The following is a 15,832-nucleotide window of genomic DNA, read 5'->3' as shown; positions in this document are numbered from 1 at the left end:
CTGGCTGCCTCTGACAGGAAACTAACACTGGGTTATTGTCGGATCTATCAGCAGGACAGTGATCCTAAACATGTCCAAATCAACAACAAAAAAATGGTTAACTGAACACAGTTTGCTGCCATAGCTATCTCAGTCCCCTGATCTAAACACCATTGTAACCCTGTGGGCTGAGCTGAAGAGAGTGCATAAGTGAGGATCTAGGAAGCTGGATGACCTGGAGAGATTCTGTCCAGAAGAATGCTCCAAGATTCCTAGCTCTGTATTCTCCTACCTTAATAATGATAAGGAGAAGACTTAGTGCTGTTTAATTGACAAAGAGAGGTTGTACAAAGCAAGAAATGTAGGAGTGCCAATAATTGTGGCACACATGGTTTCATTAAAAAGAATCAAACAGATTCTTTTTTTTCTCCAAAATAAATATACTTCAATTGAATGTCGGTTCTCTTTTTTCTTCCAATGTGACATTGATCTAAATAAAAAATATTTCTTACATTTTTTATTTATCTTTGCCAGGAGTGCCAATAATTCTGGAGTTGATTGCATCTTAAAAAAAAACAATACAAAGTACAAAATCTATAAGTATAAATTATTTTTAAAATTGCGATTTTCAATAGATTTATACATTTCATTACAATATGAAGGCAGCTGCATAAAATAGAAGGTTGTTGAGATGACTTGAGCAGCTAGTTCATGTCTTCACAGACAATAAAAAGGCATCAGTTTACTGTCTCCTCTCCTCTGCAGAACATCATCTGCTTTTCCCCAATAAAAGCTTTACATGCTACATAAACCCCTCGCTGAAACTGACAGGTTAAAAATAATGCAGGAATTAAGTTTATCCATTTAAAAAAGTGCATTGTGAGTATTATTCATAATTATCCTCTTCTTCCTCACTCATCAGCAGAGCAAAGCGGTTGTTGATCTCCTGTGAGGGAGGACCTTTCTGTCCACCTCCTCGTCCACCTCCTCGTCCTCCTCCTCTTCCTCGTCCTCCTCCTCTTCTCCCCCTCCCTCTGCCCCCCTGCTGACTCCCCCCCCTCCTCCTACCCCTCTCTGATGAAGAGAAGGCGGGTACGGTTCCAGTGTTGCAGTTCCCCACTGCAGCCAGCAGGGAGCAGTAAAGCTGCCAAGAGTGAGGAGCCCCGACCAGGAAAGACTCAGCAGGGCGACCCCCCTTGAGACAACGAACTAACCCATGCACCAAAGTGCCACTGAACAACCTGGGAGGATGACGGAGAGATGAGACAGGAGAGAGAGGGGTGGGACAGACACAAAGTGAAAACATTAGAAATGGGCCACAAAAATGTTTTTGTATGGACAGCATGATTTCTTTAATTTTTGAATGATGTGTGTGTGTGCCATATATTACCAAGCAATGCAGGGTTCTGGCAGGGGGAGAAACAGCACCTGGTTCAGACAGAGCGTGCTCCAGAGGCAGGCTTGCCATTGGCTGAAACAGTGAGCTACTCCCATATCCAGGCCACGCCTCTCCCCCTGCCGCATACGCTGTCGTTCCAGGCCCGCCCAGATGTTTTGCTCTGCTGTCTGGCCAACTGGCAAGATATCAAGGAAAACGGCTGACCATTTTTTTCTTATGATCAATGATAATTAGTTCCATCTTGCATTTCCATAGAAAAATATAGAAAATGTGTTTGATTCCCAGTGCATTTGGACAAACACACACACACACACACTTTAACAAAGGCACACATGCTGTGAGGAACATGCATACCTCCAGGCTGGTTGTTACGGGCCACCTCCCCATGGATCATGCCCAGCAGCAGAGCCTGTAGCTGGGGCAGAGAGGGAGCAGAGCTTGCCTCTCTCATCCAGAAGCCTGTTACGGCCACAGGCAGTCTGAGGTGAGGAGGCACCCCGGTCAGGGCTGACGGGTTCACCCTCAACACCTCATACAGGACCCCCAGTCGCTGAGGGAGAGGAGCCTATGACAGGAACCAGACACAACTACAGTAACACATTTTAAAATATATATATTTTTAAAGGAAAGTAAAACCTGAATAGCTGCCTGGAGAAAACTGAAAAATGGACATCTGGCAGTTGCCATAGGTACCTTGTCAAGAGTGTCCAAGTGCAGCTGGGTCCTGGGTGGCTCGGACTTCACCTGACTCCGCCTCAGGTTCAGCTCCTGCCTGTCATACTCCTCCACACAGACAGGGGGCAGAGCACTCCCGCCACTACCCGCCCCTCCCCCACCACACCCCTGAGGTCCCACCTGGTTTTCTTTCCCCCAACACCCCTGTTCCTGCCCCCGACCCACACCACCCTGACCAACACCCCTCCCTCTCTCCCCCCGCCCCCTCCCACCTCTCTTTCCTAAGCCTAAGTCCCCTTCTTCCCTTATATTTTTTCCTTGGCTCAGAGCCTCCTTGTTGTTGCCTCCTTGTCCACTACTCCTGTTTAGTTCCCCCTGCTTGGCGCCCTCTGGTGGGTCCCCCTGAAGGAGGATCCCATACAGAGCCTGCCGTATGGCTTGTGCGGTGCAGTGGCTGCTGGGTAGTCGGCTGTTCTCCACCTGTGGCATAAGCAGGACCCTTCTGAGCATCAAGACGTCCAGCAACATTGATGACAGGGCTCCACGCCACGCTGCCCTGGAAAACCACTCTGGCGTGGGGTTAGAGCCAGCAGTCGGCCCCCCCGGTGGTACCTCTGGAACTCCTGAGAACCACCGAGCCAGAGAGCTGTGTGGGGTCAGGTGGTACTCCTTCATACCCTCCAATAGGAGGGAGCTGAGGTCATTGCTCCCTCCTCCACCTCCCCTTCCACCCCTCCCACCTCCCCCCCCTCCCCCCATCACCCTCCTCACCTCGTCCAGCACCTCCCCCACCCCTCTGAAGGAGGACAGCCAGATGAGGAGGCCCTCAATAAGAGGCGGGGGGGTCTTCCTCTGTCCCCCGCCCCCCCCCGCCCTGCTCAGGTTCAGCAGGGAGAGGAGCGTGTCTGTGCCCTTGGGCGTGGCGTAGTCGTTACCAGCCAGCACGGCGCACAGAGGAAGCAGCTCTCGGTTCATGCCACCGAAGCGCTTGCACAACCTGTTAACGGTGTAGCGGCGAGCGGAGATGAACCGGTCGGGGCCTTTTCCATTCACGTTAGTCCACTGGAAGAAACGGAATGGCAGATAGCCACCTAGGCAAAGAGAGAAGGAAGGAAGGTTGAATAGAAACTATTCATGAAGGCCTTGTGTACATCAGGTATGAAACACTGAGCAGCACCTACCTGGCAGGTCAAAAATGAAAAAGTCGCTGTCATTGGTCAGAACTGGGCAGCCCCACTCATTGGCCAGACAAGCAATCTCCAGGTCTGCTTCGGCCGGGCACTGAACCAATGGTACACCTTGCTGGGAGAGGACCTGGACGAAGACACGACTGGTGAGGAGCGGGAGGACTGAGGCATGGCGACCGTGGGCCAACGAGTCCGCCTCTTTGATCTTGCTCTGCAGGCGCTGCCTCAGGGTTGAGAACTTCTTATCACTGGCATCCATACCTCACAATGACAACCAGAATTTCACAGACACACTTTACACACTTTGACTGGATTCATTCAACCACTTTAATAAGCCAATTTGTAATATGTACAAAGTACAAATACAGTATACATGCATTTCAGTTCATGTTAGCTAAAGTGGAAAGTCCTTACCTCCGTCCAGCACCACGTAGGGCTGTATCCTGCAGGCAGACAGCGCTGACAGGAACTCAGAGAGCAGGCCAGAGAAAGCATCATAATCTCCTCCATGTTGCTGGTCCAACCCATAATTAAAGTACAGCCGAAAAAACAGACTACATCCGTCGATGATCAGCCGACTCTCCTTGAACCTCACGTCCTGAAAGAATTCTCTGTTGCCCTCCACATAGCTCGTCAGACCATGCACCCCCATACAGCCAGATAACCTGAAGGCAGGGAGAGGGACAAAGGGGAAGGTTAGATGCGCTGCTCGTTGCCTACAGTTTAGCTCTTAGAGCGTCGTGCAATGCTTTAGATCAAAGGGTTTGGTTTTCGATAAGAGATGCACCTGCATACTGTAGAAATGCCTAAGCCAATTTTATGTGACTTCACTTAGTGTTTTCAGGGTTAGCTAGCAATAAACCACCTGCAGCTCCTAGTTACTGTTTGACAGTAACTAACTGTCAAACAGTCAAACTGGACTTAAAATATGTTTCTTTAAAAACATGAATCGTGAAAAGCATGTACACTTCACGTGGTTACCTAAACAGTATGTCAGAACTACAACAGCTACGGCTAACAAGCGTGATAAGAACATAAGCAAACTTTCTCTAGCTTTATTTTTCCTAGTTCCTTACCCGACGGTTTCGACAAGGGTTCTCCAATGTGTACGGATATTTCCGTTAGGATTGTACTTGTTGGCTTCAAAATAAAAGCCCGATTTCAGACGAGAAAATCCCCAAATGTTTTTCTTTAAAGGGACGGGCAACCATGAGTAGTTTTTCCTTTTATTGTAAGGCAACTACTGAAACTCATTGTAAAATCCATCAACGAACAAACGCATTAAATAAATTATGTGTATTTCAATAATACTTTATTAATAGTAATTTATTTTGAAAGGACTGAATCACAAATAACCGGAAATCATGTTCCCGCACTGTAGGTACATTCGTTTTGCTCAAATGGTGATGGCTTTGTAGTTGCAGACTGTGAAATAGAGTACGATCTGTACACCGCGGGGCAGCACGGGAATCATAACTTTTATATTTCAAAACCGCCGTGGGTTGCGCAGTTAGCAAGCGGGTAGGCTGGCTAGCTTGCATAATTTATCCGTTATTAAATCCAATACAGTAGCAAACGTTAATAATGGCAACAATGTCTGGTGGACCGATCCCCGGGCCCAGCCAGTCGGGCAGTGGTACGGGAATGTACCGGAAAAGGGACGGCAATCCGTCTTCGAAATACTGGGAAAGCCCAGAGATCCTAGCGCAGTTGGAGGTGGTACGACAGTGGATTGGCAAACACTACAAAAAGGTAGCTAACTAGCTAGCTATTTCTACAGTAGTCTAGCATGTATGGAAACATGTCTGGTTGGTTGGGATCCACAAAGCACGCTTTTTCGGGATCCAGTTGAGTGATTGTGCGTAGCGATGATCGTGAGTAGGTCCTTGGGAACTTGGGCCTAGACTCTGATACTTTGGGTAGAGGACTATTTCGTGCGACCACATTCAAACGGTTATGTGTATGTGTCTGTCTGTGCAGTATGTGCAGGTTGACCCTCCCACCTGTCAAGCCCTGGCTGCTTTGACTCTGCAACTTCTGCAGTTCCAAGAGGACACCTTCGGTAGACGGTCTAACAACCCCACACTCACAAAACTACCCGTGAGTGTCTAACGTGCACCGCACTGCCAAGCAGATTGGAATTTAAAATGTTCCTCAGACGGCAGTTATAAATGGGTCTAGCGACCTCTAAGCCGAATGTGTACGTGTACTACGAGTGCTTTTGTTCCGCAGGCGCGCTGCTTCCTGGACCTCGGAGCAGGAGGAGGACTCTGCCACATCCTTGGCTCTGCCTACAAATTCAGAACAGAGCAAGGCTGGTGAGTGACGATTGATCTGTAATCCAGAGGAAAATTAGCATCTCGTTTAAAAGGGACAATTGCATGGTATGATTTCATTGAGCTTACTATAGACCAACAAGCTTTCTCTGTTGCCCCATTTCTCCCCTGGCCTGGTCTTAACCTCTAGGCGTAGATTTGATCTGCAGAACCCGTCCAGAACAGAACGCAATGTCGAGATGTTTGTCACCCTGGAGAAGACTCTAGTCCAGGTATCTGACAGCCACACACTCACAAATTTCAACATGAGCAGACAAAATGAATCAATGAAGTTGGCAACCGAGGTACACAGGTGTGAATGCAGTTAAGTAACCATAAGTGTGTGTGCGCGCGCTTGCTCATCCACAGAACAACTGCCTGTCCCAACCCTTAGTGTACCTGGATTCAGATATGGATGCAGACCTGGCCGGCAGACTGAGTGACATTGTCTTAAAGCATCAGGTAAACTCTTACACTAGATTCCACACACAGAGACAGGAGAAGGGGAGCGTGGGGGGGTCTGACGGTAGACAACTGGGTGGAAATTTGTCTTATTTGTCATTGTCTTGTTGTAGCACCGAGCACACTTGTCACCAACCAGGTTTTGAGTTGCAAAGGCATCTGGGTAATATAGTTGTCTTTTGCAGGGCTCTCTGACTGAAGACCACAGCCAGGCCTCTCATCATGTCTATCCCTCACTGGCCTCCACTGACCAAGGTGTGTGTGTGTGTGTGTGTGTGTGTGTGTGTGTGTGTGTGTGAGAGAGAGAGTTATATTTAGCAACCCTGTGTGTTTATTAATAAAATCCTGTTTATTATCTGCCTTTGTGTATGTTTCTCCTGTATCTCAGATGAGTGGGTGCGTCCTGTCATGCGGAAGGACAAGCATGTCCTGGTCCACTGGGGCATGCATCCTGACAGGTGAGACACACACAATACACACTCACAAACACACACTGGCACACTACCTATTCCTAAATGTGCTTGTCCTGCAGCTATGACGCCTGGCTGTCCTCCAGTGATGTGGAGGGAGATGTAGAGGAACAGCCACTCCCCGAGAGACCCTGGAGGGTGAGCACACACACAACCTTGAAATAGAAAGAGTTAATCATTCATAGTTGGTCAGCATCTTATATCTTTCGGCAATTGTGTGTGTGTGTGTGTTAAGGTACATGCGGGGTGGGTGTTGGACACTGATGTCTTCAACGAGTGGATGAACGAGGAAGACTACCATGTGGACGAGAGAAGCACCCCCCTCATGCTCCGCAAGCGTGTCCATCTCAGAGACCATCAGGTGTGTGTGTGTGTGTGTGCATGTTTGTATATCGCCATCCTACCTGTCTGGGGTTGTAAATACTTTTGTAAGACCACTGTATGAGAACAAGGAGTGATACTGCAGAAGAGACTTACCTAAACCATTCAGTAAGTGTTCTGACCCCCCCCCTCGCAGGACCGCAAGGCAACCCCAGCAAAGAAAAGACGGCGCTCCCCCTCCCCCCCCACAGAAAGCAAGAAGAAAGGAGGGAAGAAAGGGTGAGTGATGTACATGCCGTTCATGCGGAGCATTCCCACCAGCCTATAGCGTTGGAGAAGGGTCATGTTTAATCATTTCTGACCCTGCCTCTCGTCTGCAGGAGGAGGCGTGGCCACCAGGAGGGGGAGCAAGATGAGGACCTGACCAAAGACATGGAGGACCCCACCCCTGTGCCCAACATGGAAGAGGTCATCCTGCCCAAGAATGGTACGCACCCACAACACACACACACACACACACAGCTTCAGATAGGAGTGTGTGCAGCTTAATGTTGATTTATCTCTGTGTTTTTCCTGTCTGCAGTCAATCTGAAGAAGGACAGTGAGAATACGCCTGTCAAAGGAGGAACCATGGCTGATCTTGGTGTGTTGGTGTGTGTGCGCGTGTGTGTGCGTGTTAGAGAGAAAATGTATGACTCACTCTCAACATCTATTTTGTTTCTTTCAGATGAACAGGAAGATGACTTCCCACTTCCTGGAGGAAGGGTAACCGTGACATCACTTCCTCTTCTTCCTATCACAAGTGTCACACTGCAATGGCATGAAGACTAAGACGTGTGTGTGTGCGTGTGTGTGTGTGTGTGTAGGAAGAGGAGGAGGGCAGGGGGGAGATGTCTCGTCTGTCTGAAGGAGAAGACAACATCACAGAACAGACTCATCACATCATCATTCCAAGCTACTCCTCCTGGTTCAACTACAACAGGTAACCACACTCACAAACTGTCTCAAACGCACACATTCTTTCTCTCGTGCACACCTTTAAGGAAGAGTTCATGATGATCAGTGAGGATCCAACTTTAAGTTGTGTGTGTGTGTCTACGTGTGTGTGTCTATGTTCCAGTATTCACCAGATTGAGAAACGAGCCCTGCCTGAGTTCTTCAACGGGAAGAACAAGTCCAAATCTCCAGAGATGTGAGTACCTCAGGACTAATGTACACACACACGCACTGTACCTCAGAACTATTCAGACGCAATTCCACATATTTCTGTATAGCTGAGTATATCATGGAATTGTGTGATTTCAAGTTTTTTGGGGGGTTTGTGTTGTAGATACCTGGCATATCGTAACTTCATCATCGACACCTACCGCCTGAACCCCCAGGAGTACCTCAGCTCCACATCCTGCAGACGCAACCTCACTGGAGATGTGTGTGCCGTCATGAGGTGTGTGTGTGTGTGTGTGTGTGAGCGAGCGAGAGATGTCATGCCAAGCTTCATTTGTGTGTATATGAAAGAGAGCAATGAACTAAGTGTGTGTGTGTGTTTAGAGTGCACGCCCTGCTGGAGCAGTGGGGGCTGGTGAACTACCAGGTGGATGCAGAGAGCAGACCCCTCCCTATGGGCCCCCCTCCCACCCCCCACTTCAACGTCCTGGCTGACACCCCCTCTGGCCTGGGCCCCCTGCAGCACAGGCCTCTGCAGGTAACATACTGCTGTGTCCTCCTGACACTGAACCTCCTGACTCTGAAGCAGCAGGCTTTTAGGGATGGTAATCCTGTCATGGGTGATGTGTGTTTCATTTCCCCAAGCTCTGTATTTTGACTCCAAATATCCTTTCACCCAGTAACATCCTCTATCTCGGTGTCTCTCGCCCTGATCTCGACCAGGTCTCCGCCTCTCAGCACATGTTGCATTTCCCAGAGCGGAGCAGAGACAAGCCGTCAGACATTCAGAACTTTGGCCTGCGCACCGACATCTACGCCAGGAAACACCCCAAGGTGAGACACTCTCACACACACAGACGCACAGACACACACTCTCTTACACTTGCACACACACAGGCTTGCAATGCCACAATACTGACACATATCACCCCGTCTTTGTATCTCTCTCTCTCTCTCTCGTGCTGTCTCTCTCGCGCTGTCTCTCTCGCGCTCTCTCTCTCTCTGTCCTCAGAGTAAGGGGGCGAGTGCAGGTAGGGAGTGGACAGAGCAGGAGACACTCCTACTGCTAGAGGTGAGCTAATCAGCAAACAAGAAATCATCCTCTTCCACCAATGAGGAAAGGAAGTATCATTCTATGAACATTCACTCCCACCAATACCATCTAATCTCCATCCATCTCTCTCGCTCTCCTTCCATCTCTCTTTCTCTCCTCCTCTCTCTCAGGCCTTGGAGGTGTACAGGGATGACTGGAACAAGGTATCGGAACATGTGGGTTCTCGCACCCAGGACGAGTGTATCCTTCACTTCCTACGTTTGCCAATAGAAGACCCCTATCTGGAAGACTCCTCCTCCTCCCTAGGCCCATTGGCCTACCAGCCTGTTCCTTTCAGCCAATCAGAGAACCCTGTTATGAGCACCGTGGCGTTCCTGGCTTCCGTGGTCGACCCGCGAGTTGCTTCCGCCGCCGCCAAAGCAGCGCTTGGTTAGTGTGTGTGTGTGTGTGTATTGTCTGTGTAAGAGTGTTTATGTGACCATGTGTGTGTAACCTTTACTTTCTTTCTCCAGAGGAGTTCTCTCGTGTGCAGGAAGAGATGGTTGAGAGAGATCTAGAATCTATTTCTGTCTCAGTTCAGCATGAAAAGACAGGTGGGGCGTTTGTATGTGTGTGGTGATGCTAAGTGGTGTTTTTGTGTTGCAAACAATATCCATATCCAACGTAAAACTCCTCTTCTCACTTAGAATCGATGGATTCGGACAAAATGGAGACAAACTCCCAGCAGCCCCTGCAGGTGATGCCACACCCCTGCTTACACCAAGACCTTTTGATTGGTTGTGCTGAGATTGTGATTGTGCCATACTTATCGTTTAGTCCTTCGTAGAATGTACAGTGTGTTTTGTGTGTTTGTGCACCAGGTCACAGGGAGAGTGGATGGACAGAATGTTCCAGAGCTCAGCGTCGGAGAGATGTCAGAGGGAGATCGGGTGAAGAGAGAGAACGCTGAGTCAACCGTATCGGAAGAGAAAGACTTACAAGGTGTGTGTGTATGTGTGTGTTGCTCACGTTACATACAAGATAATGTGTGTGTGTTGTGTTTATACTGACGGAATGTCTCCTGATCTTTCAGTCAGGGGGGAGGAGGAGGGTGTGCTGCGAAGGATAGGAGAGGGGGAGGAGACCAGAACTGGAGGAGAAGTGGAGCTGGCCGAGGCCACCGTCGCCACGGCAGCAGCAGCAGCTCTGGCCTCGGCCGCCACCAAGGCCAAGGTAAGTCCCGCCCCATCCGACACGTACACTGGCCTATCAGGAGAGAGCGAGAGGTTTGACTGGGCTCCTGTGTTGTAGCACCTGGCTGCCGTGGAGGAGAGGAAGATCAAGTCCCTGGTGGCTCTGCTGGTGGAGACCCAGATGAAGAAGCTGGAGATCAAGCTGAGGCACTTTGAGGAGCTGGAGACCATCATGGACCGCGAGAAGGAGGCTGTGAGTCTGACCAGTTGTCTGCTCACTAATACATCTGCTCCCAGGGATCCTGTATGATGCTGTCATGGAACCTTCTTAAAGTGATATCTGTTGTGATGGGCCCTGCTCTATCTCTGTGTGTGTGTGTGTGTGTGTGTGTGTGCATGGTATGTGTGTGTAGTTGGAGCAGCAGCGTCAGCAGCTGTTGTCAGAGAGGCAGAGTTTCCATGCGGAGCAGCTGAAGCATGCAGAGATCAAGATTCGCCAGCAGAGGGAGCAACAGGGACAGGCACCGTACTCACTCCAACATTCAGGTCTGCCAGCTCACTCTCACACACACACAATGTTGGCAACAACACCACACCTTTCAAGATATACCTAAATAGCACATACCATTCCACATTCACCACACACACCCAAACAGCATCAGCAACAACATCACACCTTTCAAGATATTAATAGGACACTAAAACACCTACCTGCAGACAGTCACAGATTTGGTTATGTCAGATCTTAACTCCTACCCACCCCTACAGGCCAGTCCATGCCCGTTCGGGTGATGGCCGGCGGGGGAAATGCCCAGACCATGGCCCCACGCCACCCTGGAGCCCCAAACGGCATGTGTGAGTCCAGCGAGATGCTAAAAGCTCTTTAAAATGACCTGGACTTCAAGTTAGACACACTTAATCACAATCCCTTCTAGTTAATCTGAGATGGTGTCTACTAGATGCAGTGCACACGCATGAGTTAACTGGTAGAGGCTCTGAGCCCAGCCCTGTGAGTCACCACAAAGGTGTTCTTCTTCTCCTCTCTCCGTCTCAGACCCTGCCGCCACACAGCCTGATGGGATAGCAGCAGCCCAGGCAGGTCCTCCAGCTCCACACCGAGGAGGAGACTCATGAGACACTGCAGTCTTCACCAAACACACCCACTCTTTCTGTGTATACTGTCTGTGGCTCCGCCTGTTTGATGACTGTTGCATATCTCTGTCCAGAGTTGTTGATCTCTGCTCAATAAAGTTTGTTTTATATTAAACAAAATATTTTTTTAAATCCTCTGTTCTTTCTAAATGAGGTAAACCTCATTTCATTAGTGGCACTGTGTTTATTTCACAAGTTGTTTTATTTTTAAAGAACTTTATCTACAGTAGTAGGAGTGGTTTTACTGCATGCCCAGAGGTGATTCAGCATTTGAATGAGTCATGGATGTTTATTGTTTTTATTTACTTAAATGTTTTAGTTAAAGTGGGCATGTCTGCTGACACATCCATAAATGTCTTGCCACAAACTTGGGATGTGGTCATTCTTGTCTATGATGTCCTGAAAAAGAAGCAACACAAGTTTAGCAGGCCATCTGTACCTTCAATTCTGTAATGATGTGATACAAAATCACACTTCAGGTAAATCATCATGTCCCACATCACCACTCACACTCCACAGACATGACTTACCATTATTTTTTGTAAGACAGTATACTGCCCCAACAATTGCCACAATTCCCAGTACGGTTAAAGGGTTAGTGGATACGCTCACAGTGGCCGCAGTTAACAATGCTTGCCCGAAGCCAACCCTTAAATTGGTGCTGGAACGAAATTAAATGTGGTATTACCATTTCAAAGGTGAACCTTCAGCTCATGATCACTTAGATACATTTAAACTAAAACTATTACATTTTGTTCATTAAGCCGATGCTTGAATCCAAAGAGACGTACAAATAGAGCGGACACTGTAACAAGTACAGCGGAAAATCAGAAGTTCATAGTTTTACACTGTTGTAAGTTAATACTTTTCTCTTACTTATAAATCACTTATATGACCATATCCATTGTTTCCAATTATTCGTAGCCCTTTGAAGCTGTTATGTTCAAGTCTGGTATCATCAAAGTTTGTTTATTCAACATGCAAATAACATCCACGTAGAGATATTGTCTACAGTAGTTGATACCAGGGCAGTACAAAGGTTGAGGTTGGAGAATGAGGAAGCGTTTAGGACTGGGGATAGAGACAGATTCAAAGGGTTGAAGAACAGGTTTAGCAACACTTTTTGCAAAACACAACACACAATTCTCCACGTAACACACACAATTCTAACAGGAGGCATCTTGATTTCCTTTTTTAAAACACAACCAATCAAAATGACACTATTTCATCGGTGCCTCACACTAACTCCTCACATGTGCAAACACTCATTGCTTTACTCAACACCAACCAATCATGGCTTTAGAATAGACCTATAAATAGAGTTGATTTTCAGTGGTGGGTATAATTTGAACCTTTACTGTAGAAAAGATAACAGGTATGTAACAATAGACTGTAATATACACATGTTCTAATGTACACATAATAGATGTTTCAGCACAACTAAAAGTATACCATACACAAACATATTTTAGCACCCATGCATCCATTGACTGCAGTGCATTGTATGATTGGTCACAGTCTGGTGGATTACTGTATCATACCGTGCAACAGTACAGTGACTGTAAGAAGACATTCTGACAATATTGTAGAAAATAGTATATATTACTGTATGCTACAGTTCATGGCACACACACACACAGACACCATTCCGTAATCACCTTTTTCAAAATTAGGTTTGGTTTCTGTCCTACTACACTCTTTCTTTTGTACTGTGTAATACTGTATTCACAACCACAAATGCTTATAGTAAGAAAATAAGTTTGGTTTCAATCTTGTTTTCGTGTTTACCATGAATTTTTCATCATCTCTGCCATTTACTTTCAATCTTGTACAGAAATGTACAAAGGAGCTCATGAAAGAAGAGCTTTAGTTTTTGAATAACTGTGTGTATATGATATATACAAAAATGTAATATAATGGCAAAAGTGTTTGCAACATGAGACAAATGTATGCTTTTGAGACGTGTTTGTGATATTTTGTATGCAGTGCATAATTTTGCAAGAGAACCGAGGCATTTTGCAGGGGGAAATGCAAAAAAAATTGTGATTCAAGTTCCAAATCCTCCTCTTTTGATTCTCAGGGTCACATAAAAAGGCTCTCTCTTGATAGAGTGACTTAGGATTTCAGCCACTTCTATTGTCTACTGCAAACAAATTTAAAGCAGACTACTTCTGACAAAGGGATGAAACTAAAGAAAAACAATGAAACTAAAGAAAAGGAAGGGACAACAATTATTCTCTGGTTCAACTATTTCATAATTAGCTTATCATACTTTGTGTTTGAGGGTGTAAGAGGATACACTGAAGTACAAATGCATATTTACATGCAAACTATTACACACACACATCCGTGTACACACACAGATCTGTGGACGGCTGACTTGTGGGGTACTTGGACGTTGCAAGCACCCCATGCTGAGCAACACAGGAACAAGAAGGAGAGACCGCTGAGTGCTGAGCGGATGATGCGCCCCCAGGTACTCACACACGCACGCACACACACAGCATGTCCACTGAGGTGTGCCATTCAGACACTCTGGTCCTCAGCGAGATCCATCTGTTCTACCAGATCTCTTTTACTTTCACACACACTCCAGCCACTCACCACTTCCTTCCTTCCTTCTCTCTCTCTCTCTTCTCTCTCTCTCTCTCTCTTTTTTAGCTCTATCTTTGTCATTGTGTCTGAACATTAAAGGGGTGTCATGAAAGCTGATCATGAAAAACTCTACGTCTAGCAAAAGTTTCACAAATGTTCAGTGTGTGCTCCAGTGTGTGTGTTTTGGATGGGGGATGGGTGCAGTGTGAGGGCACAGACACAGTTTAGTTCTGCTCTGTTTGGCAACGCATCAGTGAACACCATCTCTCTTCTATCTCCCTCGCCTTCCCCAAGCTCTCTCTTCTTCTCCGACTTCATCCTCTTCCTCTGCCACTATCTGGCTCTGGCTCTTCCTCCCTCCCCGCCTCTGTCTTCAACCTCGGTCTCTCAACCAAAAACATACACCCACCATGGAATGAAGGTACTTGAGAGGAAAATTGACATTTAGGGTCGATGAATGGGAATTGAGTATTCTTGGGGAGGGGAGTTATGAGGATGTGGGGGTATTAGTGTCCGAGGGGCGGGTATGAGGGAAGGGGAGTTGAGAGGGGTTAGTAGTAGGTCAGGTAGCAGCTGCCCAGTCTGCCCCCCCCGTCCCACCCCCCCTCCTGTTCCATCCCAATGCTAAGAAGATTAGACTACTCCCTCCCCTGTCTGTACCCCTCCATCTATACCCTCCCCATCCTATATAAAACCCCAAACTGCACCCCAGTTTACCCTAACAACCTGCCCCCCACAACACATGCACATGCTGACTTAACCCCATTGGGCTATTATTTAATGCTAGGAACTGGAGCTTGTCGGGCATGCTACTGTCTAAAATGGAGTTTATTGACTTCCAATCGAAATAAAACATGTTCAATCCATACTCTATTTCTCCCTTTCTCTTTCTTCCCTCTCCCTCTCCCCCGCCCCCACCCCAACAAACATGGAATGATTACAGTAATATACATGGGGAGGGAGGGAGAGAGGGAGCGAAAGAGAGAGAGTAAGCTATGTGTATATCACTGGCACGTTCTCATCGTTTTCGCCTCTCTCTCACACAGCGCGCGTGCCTCTCGCATCAGCGGCGGCTTAACGGATCGCTCGTGCAAGAGTGACCGGGCTCATTAAAATCCAGTCTACACCGTCCACCGGCCGCGCGCTCTTCCCGGTGGCACTGCTGGACACATAGAAACGCGCTAACAGCGAGTGAAGCTCCATATGGAACTATGAGACCGGTGTAGACCTGTTAACGGACATTATTTGAAAACGGTGGACTATATTGATGGTGCCATAACGAACATGTCGAGAAATATCTGAACTCGTTGACCATTTGAATTATACACTGCCTAACCTTGCCTACCGAAGCCGGTATCCAGTTGAGTGAGTGTAGTGGGGTCTAGCCTATTTAATTGACCGGTTGTGTTTGCCAGTGTCTGAGGAATTCGAGGCCGGAATGGCAGTGCACGGATGTAACCGGTCAGGGATCAGGCAGGTGCTGCTACACATCTTTATGCTTCTCATCCCTCTAACCGCCGCTCATGGTAAGATTGCTGTTCTCTTTTTATTTATCCTGTTCGAGTGTATGCGCGCGTGCGTTTTACTCTATGCGTGTGCGTGTAGGTATGCCTCCCGTTCATATCTGATGTAGGCTACTATTTCCCGGTCTGGGAGCTTTACACATCACTCAAGCTGATGGCACCCATGGCAACAAGCCACAGGTCAACGCCATGGCCTCCTGGATAGCAAATGAACCATGATATGGAGAACAGGGGTCTGTGGAGGTTTGCATTTGAGCAGGGACGTGAAAATAGGGAGGTGAACAGGGACAGACAGTAGCCTACGGGGCGGGATGCATTGGCTGCGCACAGATTGTTTTATACGCAGCGACACGGCCAAGGGAGG

General features: G+C 47.6%; 2 protein-coding genes and 1 long non-coding RNA gene across 3 annotated transcripts; 1 reads left to right on the top strand and 2 right to left on the bottom strand.

Annotated features, from left to right (window-relative positions):
* Nucleotides 1-299: 299 nt before the first annotated feature.
* Nucleotides 300-3,895, bottom strand: aste1b (asteroid homolog 1b). The gene is made up of 6 exons (XM_067255815.1): nucleotides 3,655-3,895; nucleotides 3,235-3,501; nucleotides 2,072-3,144; nucleotides 1,733-1,943; nucleotides 1,370-1,553; nucleotides 300-1,220 (listed from the first exon to the last, which is right to left on the bottom strand). The coding sequence occupies exons 1-6, from the start codon at nucleotides 3,890-3,892 to the stop codon at nucleotides 866-868; spliced, it is 2,328 nt and encodes a 775-aa protein (XP_067111916.1). The 5' UTR covers nucleotides 3,893-3,895; the 3' UTR covers nucleotides 300-865.
* Nucleotides 3,896-4,664: 769 nt separating this feature from the next.
* Nucleotides 4,665-11,483, top strand: smarcc1b (SWI/SNF related, matrix associated, actin dependent regulator of chromatin, subfamily c, member 1b). Its single transcript, XM_067255314.1, has 28 exons — nucleotides 4,665-4,992; nucleotides 5,221-5,340; nucleotides 5,473-5,558; nucleotides 5,707-5,788; nucleotides 5,925-6,017; nucleotides 6,203-6,272; nucleotides 6,406-6,475; nucleotides 6,550-6,625; nucleotides 6,723-6,848; nucleotides 7,005-7,087; nucleotides 7,189-7,295; nucleotides 7,392-7,451; nucleotides 7,536-7,573; nucleotides 7,675-7,790; nucleotides 7,929-8,000; nucleotides 8,139-8,252; nucleotides 8,357-8,510; nucleotides 8,696-8,806; nucleotides 8,985-9,044; nucleotides 9,197-9,455; nucleotides 9,539-9,619; nucleotides 9,713-9,762; nucleotides 9,887-10,007; nucleotides 10,099-10,238; nucleotides 10,317-10,451; nucleotides 10,612-10,744; nucleotides 10,967-11,053; nucleotides 11,253-11,483. Exons 1-28 carry the CDS (start codon nucleotides 4,825-4,827, stop codon nucleotides 11,330-11,332), a joined length of 2,892 nt encoding a protein of 963 aa, XP_067111415.1. The 5' UTR covers nucleotides 4,665-4,824; the 3' UTR covers nucleotides 11,333-11,483.
* A 136-nt stretch (nucleotides 11,484-11,619) lies between these two features.
* Nucleotides 11,620-12,381, bottom strand: LOC136962628 (uncharacterized). The gene is made up of 3 exons (XR_010878914.1): nucleotides 12,227-12,381; nucleotides 11,881-12,011; nucleotides 11,620-11,749 (listed from the first exon to the last, which is right to left on the bottom strand). It is a non-coding gene; the product is annotated as an uncharacterized lncRNA (long non-coding RNA).
* Nucleotides 12,382-15,832: the final 3,451 nt, after the last annotated feature.

This window comes from Osmerus mordax, chromosome 18, assembly GCF_038355195.1.
Source record: "Osmerus mordax isolate fOsmMor3 chromosome 18, fOsmMor3.pri, whole genome shotgun sequence".
Classification (NCBI taxonomy): domain Eukaryota; kingdom Metazoa; phylum Chordata; class Actinopteri; order Osmeriformes; family Osmeridae; genus Osmerus; species Osmerus mordax.
This window is presented reverse-complemented; position numbering and strand designations above follow the sequence as displayed.